The 21092-nt window shown below is 41.4% G+C and overlaps 1 protein-coding gene across 14 annotated transcripts in view; it reads left to right on the top strand.

Annotated features, from left to right (window-relative positions):
- LOC126298507 (forkhead box protein P1) overlaps positions 1–21092 on the top strand; it is a 692749-nt gene that overhangs the window by 221903 nt on the left and 449754 nt on the right. Inside the window, exon 1 of one of the 14 annotated variants that reach the window (XM_049989853.1) lies at positions 6470–6551. The exons of 11 other annotated variants lie outside the window; for them this stretch is intronic. Coding sequence is in view for 1 of the 3 variants with exons in the window: in XM_049989846.1 (XP_049845803.1) it covers positions 6893–6904 (12 nt within the window). In the remaining 2 variants the exon portion in view is untranslated. 2 more of the 14 variants (XM_049989854.1, XM_049989846.1) reach the window with 2 other exon arrangements.

The following is a 21092-nucleotide window of genomic DNA, read 5'->3' as shown; positions in this document are numbered from 1 at the left end:
AAAGTTCTATGTGCATCGTGTGAAGCAGCAGTCCTTTTACGAAATGTGATTTCAGCTGTCATTGGTGGGCGTGCGAGGCTCGGTCTACAGTGCACATTCTTGTCGGTCGTAGCTGCATATCTTTTCAGATAATTGAACGTTTTGTAATGGCTTCGAGACATCATTTACAAGCTTAAATGAGGCGGAGAGCTATCGCGGACTGGTCTCAGGTCCAAATCAAACTAGTGTGGCGAGACTGTTAAATGTTAGTCCGTTAACAGATTGTGATGCCTCTTTTAATCGACGGCCGGTTTCCTGGCAAAGCGACCAGAAAAGCAATAGCTTAGGTGGCTTAGGGTACACACGACTGCTCACGAGGGTCACTATCGTATAGCTGCGAATTCTCCACGAAGCCTTTTGCCGACACAGAAGATGTCTGCAGGAAATCTTAGCTCGTCACTGTGAAAGACAATTACACAGAAAATGAATTTAGTTCAGTGCTTTTTAGCTAAAAGACCGAAGTTTTCTGAAACAAGCGAAACGTCGAGGCACCTCTGGCGCCCTTTACAATAGTACATAATTGTGTTGCGATAACTATGCGTGCAAATGGAAATAGTATTTTTCCTCCAGTGCTGAATGAGCGATGCCATAAATTCTTTCCGTACTCTTACCACGAATCGGAGATACTTAATTAACGCGTTAGGAACGGTGGCCCTTCTTCTAGAAAATGATACCTTGAAAATAATATAAACTGTAGCGATCTTTTATTGGGCGCGAGTGTTATTGTAAGGCTATCTGGAAGTGGCGAGAGTGTAAGAAGCAGCTCGAGTCAGTTTATTCTCAGCGGTAATCCTCGGCTGTAATCTGGACACCCCCTATCTCGGCCGTGGCCGCTGCCGCCCTGCCGGCACACCATCCCCAATAAAAGTAAAAGTCCTATAGCCTTAACTCGACATTTGTTTGGATTATGGGCATACTACGACTCCCGAATCCCACACCTCCCCGAATCCCATAGCCCCTCCGCATATACACTTGCACAGATAATCCTCCTTTCACTGCGGTTCAATGTATCCACACTCTCGCGTTACTTCTTGTGTTACGTCTTATTTATAAACTCCAAGTTGTCGTAAGCGTGGAATTTAGAATTGCATTCCTCAAATTTCTTGCAAATACGTGTGACGATATCGAATCGTGGATACAATCCATAGTGGCTTATATCGAGGGTATTTCATTTCAGTATACTTGGAACTGCATTAGTTAGTACAATGCTCTTTCTTTTATGACCTTTTGTTATCTGTCTAAAAAATTCTGCAGAGTACATAGTTTTGCGGTTCGCTTCCTCATGATTATAAATTCTTTACTGAAGACATTTTGTGTGCAAATGTCGAAACTACGACAGGCGCCTTAGCATAAAAACTCGCTAGAATTAAGGACGATACATTACATCGGAGTAATAAGAACACATGTCAGAATTCACCATAATGACGTGAATGACGCTTTAATGTACAAATTTGAAGTAAAAGCATTCAGGTACAGATACAGATAAATAAATGCGTATGCCTGAAACCTCGTTTATTCCAAATTCAGCATCGCTGTTCACCTCTGCTGCGTTCACAATTTACCTCATTTTCATTGATTTTACACGATCGCATCTTGCCCTATTTTATGTCCGTCACGAAAGCAAATTGACAAGTATCAGTATGTGAAGCATTTCTTGGAGTGATCGTAAAAAATATCCCTGATAGTTAGTAAGCTTTTGTTGTATCATTTTCTCGGAGATTAGCTACGACTATTGAGTAATCTATCATATCAGGATGTATTTAAACTATCAGAAGTTCTCGGCCAATAGTTTCTAGCGTGGTATGCTAACATATTCTGTGGGTGGAAAATGTGGCTGTCAAGTTATCAGTGGCGATGTCAGTGAAGTTAAAGATCGTGCATATGAATGAAAGATTTGCAACAAAAAGCCATATTCATCCACCAAGTCTCAGGTAATGTGAACGCAAAGGCGGGAACTTAATAACAGCGAAGTAATCTTCGTCGGCGGCTTCGACTACCACACGGGGAGTGAGGATACAGTTCCTGATACCACCAACGACTCTAGGCTTCATCGAGTCGTGTAAGAACAACTCAGGAGCTAAGGGTTCGCCTTTTTAGTATCGAAGCGTCTGTAATGCGTCGAAATGGATATCGTGTAATCTACATTTGCACGTAGCAAAGGAAAAGCTTGTGAATTAGAACAGCATTTACTTGGGTAAATGAGGAAAGCTGATTAATCCCTAATCTAAGCTATATTCCTCGGGATCCCATGTGTCGAGAAAAGATCACCTAGAGCACGACGGCCGTGTTATGGCACATTAAGCACCTCAATTAAGGAAACCAATCATTACGAGTCCGATTGTGTAGTCATTAATATGTCTGTCATTCGAAATTTTCAGTAGTGTAAAAGGAGTTAATAATCCTACGAGTGTTTACTCTTTAAAAACAGATATTTTGTTTGCTATATATCGTGAAAATAGTGTGTTATATACAACGACGGAATGGTAAAAAGTTAATTAACTCCAGAGACTAAATTTGTTTTACTTTTTTACAAATTTGGAAATACGAGATGGCTGAAGTTACCAACATGCAATGAAGCTCCTGTGGAAGGAACATAATAAATTAAATAAGAATAAACGATGTCCAGTCTACCTCGAATAAATGATATTAATCGAATAAGTAAAAGCGTCGGAAAATACTGAGGGAAACTTTTCTTGTAGCATACTGCATTTCGAACGTACCCACTGAGTTTGCGTATGGTTTTCCTTAGTGCTACATTTTGCACAATGATAAACTCCTCTCTGACAGGTGTTTAGAAACTTGCATAAATTTCTCTTGTGATCCGTTTGTGCCACTCTGGATGATTTTATAGATCTCACAGATGTCCTCACTGACAGAAACATTGTCTATATGGTTCTTCAAAAGCATTGGCCTCCTTTGTTCCATATTATGTAACCGTTGATTGCGTAAAAATCATTTTCTGCCCGTCACTGCTAATTTCTTCAGACGAATCACATGATACTGGACGAGTTTCGACTTTGTAATCAGCTTCAACACCCTTATCATCAAGAGACTAAACATTACATGGAAGCTTGATCCTCCATTTTTCAGTTGCACCGTCTTTTGACCATAGGATATCATAAACCAATGAATAAGAAATAACAGCGCGTAACACAATACCAACTTCAGACATATGATCAATGGTTTTGGTGCAATGAAGAAAATTTAGGCAAAGCTCTTCTAACTGTATACTGATAAATGAAACCTACCACCTGAAATCATACGAGTCAGAACACTTCATAATACAAGCGATTGTTCGGGTTTGTGGGACGCTCAACGGCGTGGTTATCAGCGCCCGTACAAATTCCCAATCTTCAATCTTTTCACTGTCAAATCTCGCCGTTTTCCTGAATGAGTATGAAATGATGAGAACAGCACAAACACCCAGTCCCCGGGTGGAGAAAATCCCCGACCCGGCCGGAAACCGAACCCGGGACCCCGTGATCGAGGCGCAGTGATGCTAACCATTAGTCCACGAGTGCGGACGAATACCAGCGAATATATAACAGTTAGTGCATACCTTAATGCTGCTTCTCAGCTGTCCCGCAGCTCTAGAATAGAAAAAAACAGAATATGTACGACGGCACCCTACAGATGTAAACAACAGCAAGTGACAGACGGGTACTCATCTGGCAGCTGCGCCTCTTGTGGCACTGATATCAAGTGCCATCACGCGACTGATGGGAGCACTCAAACTACGCCTAAAATATTACTTCCTCCCACATATATTTCGCGAAATTCCCACTCCAAAAAAAAATCAGATAAATTAGAGTTCATACGAAAGTTTAGCACCATTTGTTCTTCCCACACACTATTAGCGGACGGAAAGGAGAAGGGGAAAAATGATAAGTTACCCTCCGCCACACACCATAAGGTGCTTTGTGGAGTATAGACGTAGATTTAAATGGTGGCCATGAAGACACAGCGGATGGGCAAAAATATCGAAACACCGAAAACACATCACCAAGCCTCATAAGATGTGGGGAAACCCGATGGCATTCAAAACACATTCCACTGGTTTCAGAATAGATAAATACAGGTCCTGCACGGTTTTCAAGGGAATGTTATACCATTATTCCTACAAAATAGTGGCAATTTCAGTTAACGATAATGGAGGTGGTTATCAATCATACAACGCTTCTATCCGCAGTCGACCACACAGGCACATTAGTATTGATATCTAGGGACTGTGGTGGTCGTGGGATACGCGACACTTCATCCTCTGCTCACAAAACCAGTCCTGGACGATGCGAGATGTGCCCACAGGGACCCTGTTGTCTTGGCCACAGCATCACCATTGAGGAACGAAAATTGTACCACGGGATGGACCTGATTTGCCAAAAAATGGTCAAGTAATCTTTGGCAGTAGCCATGGTTCCCATGGATTACCAAGGTATAGCTGCCCTAATCATCGCCGAACCCCAGCCACCTTTCACTTTTGGGACGTAAACTCGCCCAACACCTGGAAACAGTGTGAAATAAGACTTAGCCATCAAGCAATTTTCTTACATAGTCCACGTCGTACGTTGTATGGCTTCGGCACCACGTTTTCCTGTAACGGGCATTTGTATCACTGACGTGTGGGCAGTGCAGACTTGGCTAGCGCAGGCATTTATGTTCGAGCATGCATTTCTCTCTACGGTTTCCATATTTTTGTCCAACTCCTGTACCACCATGCTGCTTCCTGAGAACTGTTACAAAGGTTGATACGACTTTAATGCCACTATGGTTCAAAGTAGAGATAGGCAAACTGAAACACGTAACTGTTTGGAAACAAATGAAACAGTACAATGTAATGTTTCGATACGCTGTTTCGAAACAGTGGAACACTTTGTGTTTTGTAATCTAATAAACCTACACATTTTATCATCTTGAATGTCTACTGTATAAGTATGTCCATAGAAACACAAATGAGGTGCGAGAGCGCTAATCATGTCGCAGAAAGTATGAAACTATCACTTAGGTGTCTTGGCAGTTTTGTATTTCCTGCAGCAAATGCGCTGCTTTCGTGTCGTGTGACTCCCATACTTTTCAATTGGCTGGGGACAGTCTTAGCTGAAGACAGAAGAACCACCACGAACGGAACTGGAGGTGGGAGCAAACTGCAGAAACAACGGATATGCTACTGGGATTCCCACATTCCGTTAGTATGGGTAATATACCCATCCTGCTAATTTCCATGCACGCAAAGGGAATCATTGTGGATAATAGGCACAGTGACTATAGGCTCACAAATAACCCCAAATAATTCGAAAAAATAACAAAATATAACAGAAAAAAGTTTTGTCTTTCAAGGTGTTTCGAACCGTTACTATAAATTCACCATGCTTCCCAGCCCTTCCTGTTCACCATTACACTATCAGTGATATGTCAAACAGATTGCTTGTAGTTATACCTACATCAAATTTATGTATATGTCTAATAACTGTCACTCTACGCCTTTTTTTATTCAAAATGTTGTAGAATACTTGCGTTTCTTAATATGATTACTGTTCATGATCAGAGAAGCGTATGTTATAAAAAAATGTAATTTAACTGAATTATTTTCACATATTTATTATTGTGAATGTGAACAGTATGCGTTATTTTATTGTTTGGTTAGTGTTTATAAAGCAGATGTTACCCCATTTCGGGATAGGACTGTCAGCTAGAAACGAAGCTTTATTTTCGGATGTCTTACGCGTCATGCTATTGCTTGTCAAAAAGACTTCGACACTCTTGAAAGCGTTTCATGAAGTGTTATGTTGTGTTTCAGTACCTGTGCCGAGCCCGAATCTCGTCCGACACAGAGCGGAATGAAACATCACTGTTTCGATACAATTAGTCCGTTCCAAGCACAGGTGGACTGAAACAGCCTTATTTTGAAACAACGGTACAACTTCTGTGTCTGGCTCGAGATCGAATCTGGTCCGGTTATCCGAGACAGGGGCGGAATGAAACACCACTGTTTCGAAAAAGTGAACCACAGCCGTCCCGAAACACTGAAACAGTTCCACGTATCGATACACTGTATCGAAACATAGAAACAGTGGCCAAGTTCAAAGATTTATCGACGTAACTTTCGTTGTTGCCGCGAAGAAGTCGCTTTTTCATTTCTCCGAACCTGTAATGCCAGTGTTCAATACTGGTGAGTAATGGCAAATGAATCGAGAAACATCGGACGCCGCGTTGGTGGAGAGCAGCCGCTAGCGTGGCAACGGAAGCCGAAAACGCTGCCTAGGTACGGAACCAAGGTGAATGAGCCGCCGCTTGTTGGGGTTGCTTCATTTGAACAGGCCGTCCTAAGTAAGCAAAGAGGGGCTTGCAAATGGAAAGGTGTACAAAGATGTGAGAAGGCGAGCGCGGCTGACCTTGGCTTTGTATTGGTTGTTATTTTGTTTACCGTTGGAGGGATGGATGCAGCGTGCGAGGGAGTGCCGCGGCGCACAAACAGTTGACAGTTTGCCTCGCTGCCCGACGGCCGACGCTCGCTGGTGAGTCTCGCTGCTTCACTCTCCACCAGTATTACCGTCCGCTTTTCGTTCACGCGCGCTTTCGAGATCGCCGACTTATGCAAATTACTAACGCGTCACGGACTTGCAGTGCGTTGCACTATTAACATTGAATGCGCCAAGCAGCCGAACTGTTGTTCATTGTCGTCCAACGCATTCTGGATTACTTTCGTCAAGCATCGACTACCTGTGTTGTATTGTTGTAACAATACTCTTCGGACAACGGCGTGAAATGAAGAGGCACATTGGATAATAGATGTTTGACAGAAAAAGGTAAAAAGTCAGTAACACCGGAAGTAGTGCGAGTAGCAGTTTTCACAGAAATGTACGAGAAGGTAAGGCGATATTTTTAATTTGACATTTTTCCAGAATAATAATTTTTGAACGTCAGGGAGCACTGCAGCTGTCCCGTAGCTGCTCCTCGTCTTTATTTAAACAGATGTACTGGCTGGAAACAGACAGAAAATAGTGTGGTCTCTCTGTTAAGCGTCCTAGGCGAGCAAGCCGGCCGCGGCGGTCTCGCGGTTCTAGGCGCGCAGTCCGGAACCGTGCGACTGCTACGGTCGCAGGTTCGAATCCTGCCTCGGGCATGGATGTGTGTGATGTCCTTAGGTTAGTTAGGTTTAAGTAGTTCTAAGTTCTAGGGGACTGATGACCACAGCAGTTGAGTCCCATAGTGCTCAGAGCCATTTGAACCTATGCGAGCATTTTACTCAATGAAAGTGTACATCCACACAATTTTAATTCTATTGTAATTACGTAAACTGTAGAACCAACTTAAGTGCCAGTTATAAGTGAAGAATGTGTATACCTGGAAAATGCGCTTCTTATTATTAAGAATCATTTTTCTTTGTGGAAGTGGACACATGTGACCTTCAATTTTTCTGTTGTTTTTTATTTATCTGGTATTTAAAAGCTCGCATCACGCAAGGAAATTCCTCTAAAAGTGACTGTTGATGACTTCGATACTTATAATTCGATGCGGCCAATGAACATAGAAACTATCGCTATTGTTCCAGCACGATGTAGAATAGTCGCAGCGTAGTGGAGCATACATTTGGAAATAATTAGTTTTAAGACTTGGCATATAAATATGTTAAGTCGCGTACTGGTATCATTGTTTCGTTTTTAGTTCGTGCATTCAAATAATCGAAACAGCGAATTTTTCTTTGCCGAGAATCAGTTCTTCATTTACTTACTACTTCTATTGTTACAGCCTTAATAACTTAGAACTGGAATTTGCGTCACTCTCGTCGTTCAGACTCTAGTTCGGGACAACTAAATCGCAGCACGTCTCTGTGTACAAAAGCGGACGAAATACGCTCAGAGCCGTGCTTTCTGCATCAATTAAGGAAGTGTGTTTCAGTCTTCAAAATTTCGTTTCTGTCTCTGACGTCTGATTCCTAGGCGAATGCAGCACTGATAATTTAAGGCAAACGACTAAACGATACAGGAAAGAATAACATTGAACGCTATGCTCATAGGATGGTTCCTTTGTAATCACTATGCCCTTCAACTTCTGAATAACCTTTTTCTATGAAATTTCTGGAGACTGCCAAGGAAGGTTCATACGTTTTATTTTATTTATTTCCAGTGTATTTTAAGAATTCGTCTTCATCGTTCACCTTCGTTCTATTCCGTCCCTTTGTAATGGAAACAGAGTATTATAACTTTAGATTTTTGCAGCGAGCCTTGTCTGAATGGCAGAACACTTTTGGATTCCTAAATTCTGTGTACAGAGTTAATTTAAGTTGCCTAATACCACAATCGAAAAAGTGGAGCATCAGGAAACAACGAATTCAGATAACAGAAGCCTGAAGGATACCCTTCGTGTAACGATAGTTGAGCAATGGTCAGTTCTCAGAAATGGACAGCGTGGTACAGGAAGCTCCTACTGATCTACAGGTTGTACTGAAAAGGCAGCATCCAGTTTCATTTCCTACGACGACTTTATTTACATAGTGAGAAGTGTGAGTAGTTGCTGCTCTTTCAATATAACCTGTATTTCAGTGCGGTCCTGGGATTCCATCCGTCCACCATGGACAAAATAATTGTCCTCTTGTTGTTCTTCTTCAGTGAAATGTTTTAGTAGTTAGGACAGTAATTTACTTCTTTACATCCAGGAAGTCTACTTACTTTTCTCTGTAATATACGGCAGTGAAATATGTAAATCGTTTGAAGGCTGCTTCATTTGTCGATGGAGTCTCTGCTAAGAATAAGGCATACAAATAATATCTTGCGACCATTTTCAATCGCTTATGTTAATTTATTTTATCCTGTAAAATAAAATTATATGCATACCCGAAAAATTATAGATGATATTTTATGTGAGTTACTAGCTGTCTACTATTTGGCTTGGTGGACGGATTTTATGTTACGGAAATATTGTTACTAAGTTTGTACGGAGTAATACATTTTAATTTCCACTTTTTTAGTGTACGTCAGTATTTGTTCTTCACGCTGTCTGATTAAAAGAGGAAAGAACAGAAGAGTTTGCAGGCTCAATACCCCCGTCATGAATAGCGACTGGGAAGAATCGAAAATTAGAGTATAGTATCTCGTCAGCAACGAGATCACTGTAGACAAAACATTTGTGGATATATCCCATTTACCGTGAAAAACGACAATTAGTTTTACTCATTCGCCAAGATATTGTGGTGTACAGTGTAATGAAAACACGCTTTCCATTTGAACTTCACATTCAATTCATGCTTCTATTTCTGATGTATTTATTCGTCATGTGTTCATTAACACCTCATTATACATGATAGCTGTACATCAAATGATATAAATGCAGCCAATATAAGCGAACCTTCGTTTATTATGTGCTGTGTTAATCATACGTATATAAGTAAGCATTTCAGGAACGAAATTAATTTATGGTATAGGAGATAATCTTTTAGTGTCTCGAACCATTTCGTGTCTGAAAGAACGGTGTAACAAATCAAACATAATGGATAGATTTTATCCAACGGATAAACGACATACATAATTTTTTATATAATTTTATGACAGTCTATTTAAGTTTTCCACTGTATTTTCTTCGTGTTATTGTAGTTAATTTCTTCATGAAAAATAAGATTTTCGGTTGAAACTCTTTATACTTTTGTCGGTCGATAATAATTTTCATCCCATATCGATATCTCACTTAGCGATATGGACACCACATGTGCCTCATTAATTCAATCACCCACAGCTTTCAACTATACATCGTGCATTACATGGTGTTTCACGTGTAATTACCAAGATAATCGTCAAGCTGTTCTCTTACATATTAATAGATAAACGCCAGTTTCGCACGTAATATCAGTGTGAGTAAAAATATCATTTGACTGATAACTGGCGACATAACTAAGCAACAATAATTGAAAAAGGGGCTACATAGAAAAATGAAGTAACACAATACAAAAAAATGGGTTCTCTTTCTGTTATAAAACATCCAAGTGTATTCTGGTAGCTCATTTGATTAAGCGGGAAGTTTGTGTTCCTAAGCACTGAGGTTTAAGCAGCCTCGTAAGAAGCGTCTTTTTTGCTAACTTCGGGCCCGAAAAACGTTCTGTGACACCATTTTCTGAATGCAACGTGAAGTTTTAACTCATGGGCAAGACGATCGGTAGGATCATGGCTGCTAGGAAACTTCAGTCTTCGATTTTGCGCTCATTCATTTAGCATTCATTGTGAATACTACTTTGTACAACAACTAAATAAGGCACATAACTTAGCTACAAAGAAAACAATGTCTGAAATATCTTGCAGACTTATTACGTTAATGATCATGCATTTTGTTTTTTTATTATCAAATGCAAAATGGAAACTGAAGATGATAACTGAGATAGGAAAAAATACGTATTGCTTATTTTGTACAAAAAAAATGATAATGATTCTTGTTTCGAAAACGTATGGACAATTTAGCTGCATTCACGTGAAAGGGAATTGAAATTATATTTTGCCTTCTTCCGGCAATACAATTTTTCTTTGTTCCAGTGTAGGTAGGCACTTGACCACGCCGATTAACATTGATTCCTTGTATTATGTTTCCTAGTGTGGTGTAGCCTATCTAAGCTTGTTTCTCTTAAGCCTATAAATTCATACAATTTTTGAAGCTGCCATGACTTGTGCGATTTTACCTACATTCGCGTGTTCACAGTAGTAAGAATTTTCTTGCCTGAGATGTCTCAAAGAGAAGCTGCAAGCCGGTCTCGCCGCTGCACCACGCAGCAATTTGTTGCACAGAATTTAATATCTGCACGAAGATTACAACTCTGCTTAAGCAACCGTGTTGAATGAGACGTACCTAACTGAAAGCACAGTTATTTAGTTGCGAACGAGTTAGCCCCGGCTGGGGTAAGACTCCCATTACGGAGTTAACAGCTGTCCTACAGCTAAGATGATGCGCGCCCCTTGATGAGATCTGTGTCTAATTAAACAGAGTGTGAGTGAATCGTCGCCGTTTACCCGCAAATGCAACTCGCCTCTGCCCAAATTATTACAAATAGTCGCACGGCCGTTAGACACGCCTGCTCATGTTTCGACTACTTGTAATTAAACTTGGAGCACATTTCAAGTTTGTATATAGCGAAAATATCGCTCTTTCGACGCTCTTGCTGGTAAACTGATGCTAATGACGTCTCAGTCCCAGATTTTCCGATTTTCTGTGTTGCGAGTTCTGTTGCCAGCAACATTCGTAATCGATTATAACAGTGAACCACGAGAAGATAGCTGAAGCAGGTAAGATGACTTCCGTTGTTCAGAGCAACAAAGATTCCTGGTTACTCTCACAAGCCAAATACAATGGAAATACCCTGCAGGTTACTTTCTTTCTTGCAATAACTTTGATCCCGACTGAAAGGCTATTTTGAATTCGATCTGACTGAACACAAACATACTGTAACCAACATAGACTACGACACGCCAGTCGGACACACTGCGCCAAAGTGCCGCCTCTTGAGTCTTTTGGAAGAAATAGAGATGTACAGGAATCCGAAACATCATCCACAAAACCGCTGAATAAAGAAAACGAATTTGCACCGAACTCGTATTTTTCAGCGTGTGACAGACTGTTGTAGCTCTTGCGTGTCCCGATATGCTGACTATCCATTTGTTTCTGTCCCAGGCCCTGCGCCGAGACGTTTTCTTGGCTCTGTTTTCTCGAGGCAGTTGTGCCCGTGGCTCTTTTCGTGTTTCGAGATGCTGCTTTCAGTTAGCTTCATTATCTAGTATATACGTCACTATTTGAGAATTAGCATTTATAATTTTAACTAACAATTTTACTGCAGACCCAAGTTCAAACTCTAGCTCCTTTTTTAAATTACGTTTTTAACTTATCCTATATTCGTTTATGTAATACGTTAAACATAATATATGTGGCTTTGCAACAAGCCATTGTAAACAGTGCTTACGGTCAGAGACACATAATAGCCAAGCCCTCGCAGCTGTAACCGCACTGTGGTAACGACGGCCCTACAGCAGGGACAATTACAATTGTATCATGTTTTTATGCTATGTGACGGTGCCCAGTCATGGCTATAAATTTTGTTTGCCTATTTTATTAACTACAAGGAGAAAGGCATGTTTTTTAATAGGTGTTTCTCAGGTAATTTGAATCAACGCTACTATTTATAATGTTGTTAACCTGTCATAATGCCGTTACCCATAAATACGTACATTTTTAGATCAGTCTGGTGACGACCACAACTATCGAAACCGGCCGTTGAATAAAACACGTATTTTCGACCATAGACTGGATTGTTTCTACATTTTTTTCTACTAGAGAAGATCCGAGGAAACCTCGAAAAATCTAATTCAGGCAAGAACGGCATGTTTCAACCTATGAACATGCTACGTTTTTCTGGCAACGTTATTTCATTTCTTCAAACAAATTTGTGTACTTGACCAATCCTAAGTTTATATAAAGTTCATATTTTGAAAGAAGGGCCTTTTAAGTGTTTTTTGAACTTTAGGGAATCTTACTTACGGAAACGGAACAATACTGCCTAGTTTTCGAGAATGTGTGCTCAAGCTTTAATGAAACGGAGTATGTGATGCCTGTATGTAATATAATGCCAGCAAAATTAATTAATGGGACCGTAAATGACGTCATAACGACTCATAATCGAAACAGTTGTTACAAAAATGGAGAGAATATGTTATCACCATAAAGTTATATAAAATAAATGTTTTCGTCAGAGAAAGTTTAGAAGCTGTAAAACGATGAACTGTCGTTGAGAAAATTACAATTTCTCTGAGACTGACGAACAGACATTCAACATAAACAATGTGTAGAAATAATGCGCTCACAGATCATTAAATCGGAAGCAGTAGAATTTTGATGGTCACTCGTTCCACCCGAGGCACTGAATATTCTACAAGTATAGAAAATGTGTAAAATTGGGACAAGAGAAAAACTCTTTCGTAATACAAATTCTTATAAGGTTTTAAAATGTATTAGCAATAGTACAAAGCAGAGTAAATAATGTTGTGGTTGGCAGGAGAGCCAACACCGTGTTACTAAAGGAGGCCGAAATACACGCTTTTTAGCTCACGCAGGCTGGCGTGAGGTCTGGAACATGACAAGGGAATTAGAATTGAGAAAAACGGACGTAGCTGGTGGAATACTTAACTTTAATCCATTAATGACGAACGTCGCTCTTGACATTACATGATTCACAGTATCAATAGTAACAGATAATGGCGCCTTACTAGGTCGTAGCAAATAACGTAGAAGGCTATGCTAACTATCGTCTCGGCAAATGAGAGCGTAGAAGTCAGTGAACCATCGCTAGCAAAGTCGGCTGTACAACTCGGGCGAGTGCTAGGAAGTGTCTCTAGACCTGCCGTGTGGCGGCGCCCGGTCTACAATCACTGATAGTGGCGACACGCGGGTCCGACGTATACAACCGGACCGCGGCCGATTTAAAGGCTACCACCTAGCAAGTGTGGTGTCTGGCGGTGACACCACAAATAACATCTTGAATTTTAGGTTCAAAAGGCTCTGAGCACTATGGAACTTAACATCTGAGGTCATCAGTCCCCTAGAGCTTAGAACTACTTAAACCTAACTAACCTAAGGATATCACACACATCCATGCCCGAGGCAGGAGTCGAACCTGCGACCGTAGCGGTCGTGCGGTTCCAGACTTAAGCCCCTAGAACCGCTCGGCCACACCGGCCGGCTAATTTTAGATAAATGTATAAGTAAATGTATATTTTTTATAAATAAGAATTACATTGACGACACTTATTTTTCTGCGAATACCACTAGTTTTTATTTAAAGTATCATTGTTTTGCATAGGTAGTAGACGCACATTTACAATAATTTATCGTCATTATCGGAAATCGAGTTTCAGTTCCACTCTATTACTATGTCTGTCTCGGTGGACACGAAAATTTAAATGGTAAAGGAGAGACGTTCTTGTCACATTCTGTTAAGAAAATATTAATAGCAAGAGGACAACAATTAGAAGCAAACAGCCCATCATAATGCCGTTCTTCTGAAATTTGAGTAAAAGGTGGATCATCCTAAAGGGTGGAGGGGGGGGGCGGAAACTAAATGAACGATAATGGGCTGAGATGGTATCTGACAGTATTTCAGCGATTATAAAATCAAGTAAAATTTACAAAGACCTTTCCATTACGATCTAACTTATCAAGATAACTTTGCACACCCTCTGGTGTGTATGCATGCACTGATTCGGTGGGGAAGAGTGAAACAATACTGTCCTGATGATAGCTGGCCCACTGCCGTTGTAACAGGTCCTTGATTTTCTGGATACTGGCACTGCAACGGAGTTGACGTCGGAGCTGCTCTGGGGATGTGACTGGGCACAACAGTACCTCATCGTCAAGCGGACAGTTTATAGAGACATGCGCCACGCGTGGGCCAGCAGTGTCCTGTTGAAAAATGTCACCATGATACTGTCACATCAGAGGTGACACATGAGGGCACTACGTGTCAGTAGCGTACCGTTTTGCCGTTAGAGTTTCTTCAACCACTACTAGACGTAACTTGAAGTCATACCCAATGGCTCCCCGATGCATGACGCTGTGACTCTCCAAAACATTGGAAGAATGGGCTCTGCTAGACCCCTACCAATGATGCGGGATGACACAGAATGTTGCAGGAATCTTTCACTTGTTCTCGGATAGCAGACGCAGATGTGAAGGGATTACTATGTGCTTGGTGCACAGTACGGCGATCTCCCCTTGTGGTCGAGCGGAACCTTGACGAATATGCCTGCCCTCGCGTTCCCATTTAGTGCAGCATCAGGCTACTGTCACAGTCAAATGCCCCACACATCTGGAGATTGCACGATTCGACAAGCCGGCCAAATGAAAACCACAATGAAACACCTTTCAAAGTCAACCAGGAGATGATAACGCTGTCTCACACGAGTATGCGGCATGCCCGTGTCACTCACAGTGATCACTCAACATCTAACGCTGTTCACGCCCCTTACATATCCTACCAGGCCTGGTAACAACACCAAAAATTCATCTACATGTACCAAGTTACACTGACACCTGACAATGTCTTTTGGATGCGTCACTTTTTTTTTTTAGGTAGTATATCTGTTGACGCCACACGGGCGGAGTGTTGTCTAGAGAGTGATATTTCAGCATCTCAGCCCCACTGACTTGTGTCGTTTGTGTTGGAATCATATTTGAGCACCCAGCACCCATCCCTGTAACATTTAACGACGATCACTCACCAGTTCGTGGCAATCACAGTCGCAGCTGCTTGTGCGGACCTAATACACAATCTTAAGTCGTATATTTTGCCGTAGTTCTCGCTTGTTTTTCGTTTTTAAAAGGGAATTATAATTGCAAAAAGCTACAGGTTCCGTAACTGTTAATTGTAGATTATTGTTGACGGTTACGGTGCAGATACCTGTCTTTCTAGAACTGGGCTATTGACGGTACTGTTTAGTCGAAATGCTTTCTATTTTCATATAAAATATGGAAACATAATTGTAATTAAGCCGCACAATAAAAATAATTTAAACAGTTATGATAATCACGGTCGCCACCAGACAATAAAAAGTCTTACTTTATAAAATACTGTTTACGTTATACAATGAGATTTCTCGCAATTTCCCAAAGATGGCAGAATTGTTCCCATTGGAGGCCACAAACGAACATATTGTAAACTGACATGAGTTATTCTCACTCTGGTAGTGAATTCTGCTTCGAGCAAACAGTTACCCAGTTCTATATACGTTGGAATGTGACAAAGTGGCACAAGTTTGAAATCTCTACGTTTCTCTGAATGTTTTATTAGAATTTATTCGGCCGAATACACAGAAACTGGAACAGCTCATTGAAACCAGCTGTGGAATAGTTTTCGACAAGTGCCTAGAACTCGCACTGAAACTGGTTCGTAAATCTCTGTCACGGATTCAAACTAAATCGAGAGACGCTTCGTCACACGATTAAAACTGCCAGACTCAACGTTTATGGCTATACGTGTCGTTCAGAACGAAATAGTTTCTTCTCCCTCTTATAGACGAAACAAAAAATAAAATATTAAATTTTCGTAATTTTCTGTTTCATCATCGCCTAAGGCCAACAGGAAAATAAAGCTTAAAACGTAATATTTTCAGTTTGGCTGGCATCACAGTCAGACTGTGTTTATGGTATGACATTTGGTGTTCCTATATGCAACCATGAGAGTTGACGGTGCAAAATATTTGTCGCTTCAAAATCTCTTCAAAATTACTGCAAGCCGTATTTGATAATGGAATAAATATCTGAGACTGTCATCTGGTGAAAATGTTTTCATTTCATAAACTCAGAATTTAGCGTCCGTCCGCATTGGCATCAGTAAAGAAACGCACTAACCCATTCTAATCTAATATGTCTTCGATCAGTAAACTGGTTCCCCTTTCGCCTGAAGTGATTGTATAAACTACGAAAATGCTGGTTAATAATGGTCGACCGACCACTAGTCATGAGAGTGAACAGTCGCGAACGTGGCCGTTAGGCACGTGAGGGTATTACCCGGAACATTCGATACAGTTTCCTGAAACGTTGTATAATTGGTGTGAGTGTCAACTCAGTGTAAAGATTATGAGATCACATTCGTGGAAAAATTTATGGAAGTGATTTTGCCCAGCTTAGAAAAGCAAATAGTTAGATCTGTTCTCTGTAGTGCTCATAAGCGTTGTCAATTTTGAACTGAAGACCATCCGAAACTTTGAATACGAATTAGGATATTTTAACATTGGAAACAGTAAAGGGCGACATATTCGTTTTTATCTATATACAGAAATCCACCTGAACGTGTGTGGCGGAGGATACTTTCCTGTTCCTATCCCATGGTGTGTGGAAAGAACGACTGTTGGCAGACCTTCCTATGAGCTTTAATTTTCCAACTTTCCCGTCATTGCTATTACACGAATGGACTTTGCCTGGCTACTAGGAGTTTCATCAGTAAACGTCACCGTTATGCACAACTCTTTTGTAGCATCTGCCACTGTGGTTTGGTGTGCATCTCAGTAACGTCCTGGCTCATACTAAACGAACCTATGGCGAAAAGCGGCCCATTTCTGGAAGGTTCCAGACGGCGGAGAAACAGTCAAGAATCAAACGAATGAGTGAATTGAAAGCCACGTCTTTCATGAAGGAATTATTTTTCTTTGAGTTTCGTCCAATAAATTTCAGTCTGGCATCTCCTTTTCAGACAACTAGTTTTTAGTTTTCTTTTACGTCATGTCTCTCCGTTCGAATACTGGGCGATGTTTTACTGTTATTACTGTTTCCGGTGGTGGAACGACAGTAGTGTAACCGAAAGGTATTGAATCTGTCCGCCTATTTTACAGTTCTTTACGTTTGGGCAAGCTGTGGCGAAACTCGTATTAAAATCTAGTGCCCTAGATTTCTTAGTTCATATGCTGCATTCTATAAAACTGAAGAGAAAAGAGTTTATTGTGGATTCCACGTATTTGCCCATGAGAAGTATTTAGTTTGTGTCGGCAGGCCTATCACGAGACGTATTTAATGGAAAAGAAGTCGCGAGCCGCAGAACGCATTAATATGGACAGCCATTGGCGTTGAAGTTCTCGGAGACATCTCGAAGCCGTTTCCAAAGTGGCGCAGTTTCTAGATAAGAGACGGCGCAGAAGTGTGGCGAGAGCGGGGGCGGGCCTGTTCCGCCTGCAGACACCGGCACTCAGTTTGCAAAGAAGGAGGGAAACGACCGTAAACAAGATGGCCGAGCCGACGCGTAGGTGAATGCCTTCATCAGACGGGCGAGCCCCGCGACTTAGCATTCGATGCGCGTCCACCTTTCCCGACATTTTGTCGCCGAGTGTGACTGGAAATGATAAGGGGGCGCGAGGAATGCAAACCCACCACCGCGTGGCCGCCGCCTCCGGAGCATCAAATGAACCGCCGACCGCCGACTCAAAGATGTCGGGGTCACGCGGACGCCTAACAATGTTTCTCGCGACAATCAACCTTTGACTCTGCGGCCCGGCTTCTTACGCCTCGCGCGAGTTGATAAACTTGCGTGCGGCCTCACTTTTTGTTTTCTTTGGCTCACACGCGAACGCGCTTGTCTAGAATGCAATAGCGAGACGTGTCCCTTTTGCCTTTCGCTTCGCTGCGCCCTCCGCAGACAGAGAAGAGCGTCGACGCTCTCAACTAAGCTACACTGCTTTTCGCGTATAAGTCGTGTCATTTTCTGTAGTAGCTTTAAAAACACAGAGGCTGGTGTGTAGTGGTTATCAACTGGCTCCCGTTTCCTTTCACTGGCGTCAATCCTCTATTTTCTGTTATTATCTGTTTCTGTGTTGCGACGTTATTCCTCTCGTCAAATGGTTCAAATGGCTCTGAGCACTATGGGACTTAACATCTATGGTCATCAGTCTCCTAGAACTTAGAACTACTTAAACCTTACTAACCTAAGGACATCACACAACACCCAGCCATCACGAGGCAGAGAAAATCCCTGACCCCGCCGGGAATCGAACCCGGGAACCCGGGCGTGGGAAGCGAGAACGCTACCGCACAACCACGAGAAGCAGGCTCCTGTCGTCACACAGCCACTTTAACTTAAGCTAAAAGGCAATGTATATACTCTGTGAATACCTGTGAAGTGTGTGGCAGAGGGTACATTTTACTCTACCATCTATTAAAACATCTTCATCACCTGATAGTGTTGCTTAACACGCAGTCAGCTCGAGTGTAATTTTTAGTGGATGTTGTACGCTCGTTTAGGCAAAGGCCTGAGTGGTCCTAAATCTTCTGCTCAGAAAATACAATACACGAATAGTTAACACACTGTAACATACATAACAGAGTTTACACGATTCACACACAGATGGCCACACGACTTGGCTCACTTACGTTATCTGAACACTGTAGCGACGGGAAGGGCAACGTCCACTAAATTGTAATAAGAAAACAGATAAAAAATGCCTAATCATGAAAACAGCACACTCCGTAAGGTAAGACAGACGCTAGGAAAGAGAGCGATATCTTAAAATTTCTTCATCTTTCATTGATGGATGAAAGGTGGAACGAATAGCAGTTAATTTGGAGTAGGCAGTCTTCTATCATGCTAGGCTTTTCAATTGCATTTGTAACAAAATTTCATCATATTTCTTGTGATTGTTTGTAGACTGTACAATTCACAAATGTGTGTTTAGTGCTGACTGCCATTCGCCGTCCTATGGAACATTGTTTCACATCAGATATCTTACTGTGTTCATGAGCTATTGATTTTTTTCTTGATTCACGCGTCTAGTCAGTGGTTACTATCATTCTTTAAGGTACTCACAGAATCTCTGAATAGAGATGCACTTTTCCATCCTGAGTGAGGTCACAATTTTTCCAGATGCAGAAATCTTGTGTAGTCGTGAGGTCTGTCCGGTATATCACAAATACCTCAGTTCCGTTAAATATTTTATCCAACGAATTGCAGTTGATAGTATTTAAAGCGTTCATAAAATGAATAGACCAACATCTAACTGTTTTCCCTCTTCAGGGAGCATTTTTTTATTTGAATTTACATGTTTGTTGACGATTATGTCCTCTAAGAATTTGCTGAACAGAATTTAATGACCTTGTCTTTTTTTACAAATTTTAACACCTGATACGTGAAAGGGATTAGTTAATAACAGAAATAAAGGAATATTAATATTTAATGTTCCGTTGACGACGGCGTAATTAGAGACTGCGTACATGCCCGAACTGGACGAGGATTTGAGTCAAGCAGTTACAAAAAAAAAAAAAAAAAATCGGAACAGTACTATAAGTTTTTCCCCTAGCTTCTTCTGGTTGCACAGACTGTCCACTGGCTTCTCTAGGATACATAAATCACAAAACGACCTTCATCCACAACAGCAGTGTCTTACTGTTTCTAATTTAAGATTTATTATTCTAATATCCTGCAGCAATAAATCTTAGAAAACTTTTAGAATATAGGTAAAATATATTTCTTCCAGTCACAGGGAACGTTACTATTTCCTAGGTTCCACGAACTTTATCAGTTTGAGTAGCTTCATGCGAAATTTATTCTAGAACCGGATTATTAAAGTATTTTCATACTGTTGAATCCACAAATGTTTTCAACTGGGATTCTCTACGGGATATTAATCCGACCTGACGATATCAAAGGAAACAATCCAGCATTTATATACAGTGATGAAAGGTCACGATACTATTACAAATCCTAGGGGAACCACAAAGTGCCACGGAACAATATTTGGCTAACACTCACCTAATTACTACATAAATGCAGTAAAATTTCCACCAAAACTATCATGTTCGACCATGTTCCTGGGTGCATTACATATTCGCAACTCTCGCTGTATGACGGTACGTCCTGGGTTGTCGAACATGATACTTTCGGAGGTCCGCAAGTTTTGGTGTCGGGAGGCATAGTGTTGCACAGCTGAATAGACCTCCAAATCATTCAGCACCATAGATTCACAGGTACACGTTATTGTGACACTTTATTCCTTTCTCACGTGCGTTTTTTAAGGGTGTGGACTCGGCCCTGACTTCATTTTTATGAATGACAATCCGTGACCGCATCGAACAACACAGGTAAAGGAGCTCTTGGAACGAGAGGGTATTCGCCGAATGAGCTAACCTGCCCGTTTTCCCCAATTTAAATCCTCTGAAGCGCGCATGCAGCGCTTTAGAAAGACTTATTGCAGCGCATCCTTGTGCACCAATGACCATTCTGCAGTTGTCAACCGAGCTAGTGGAGGAATGAAATGTCCTGCCGCAAGAAATCCTTACGATCTTGTGGCCAGTATGGCAGGACATGCACTGTTGCCTGCAGTTATCACACACCCAATCAAGAACCTTTTGTAACGTCCAGGGTGTGGTATCATCCACAGATTGCGGTGCTACACCAAAGTCGGAATTGCGTATCAGTACCACAGACATTAGCGATGTCTCGCTGCAATCCGCAACGACGAATGGGAGGATCTCCTCTCTCTCAGCATTGCAGCGCCATCACACGGAGGTCAATACAGAACCAACATGGACTCGCTCAACTCAGTTTCTGACCT

This window comes from Schistocerca gregaria, chromosome X (assembly GCF_023897955.1).
Source record: "Schistocerca gregaria isolate iqSchGreg1 chromosome X, iqSchGreg1.2, whole genome shotgun sequence".
NCBI lineage: Eukaryota > Metazoa > Arthropoda > Insecta > Orthoptera > Acrididae > Schistocerca > Schistocerca gregaria.
The sequence above is the reverse complement of the archived record's forward strand: the minus strand, read 5'-3'. Positions and strand labels throughout refer to the sequence as shown.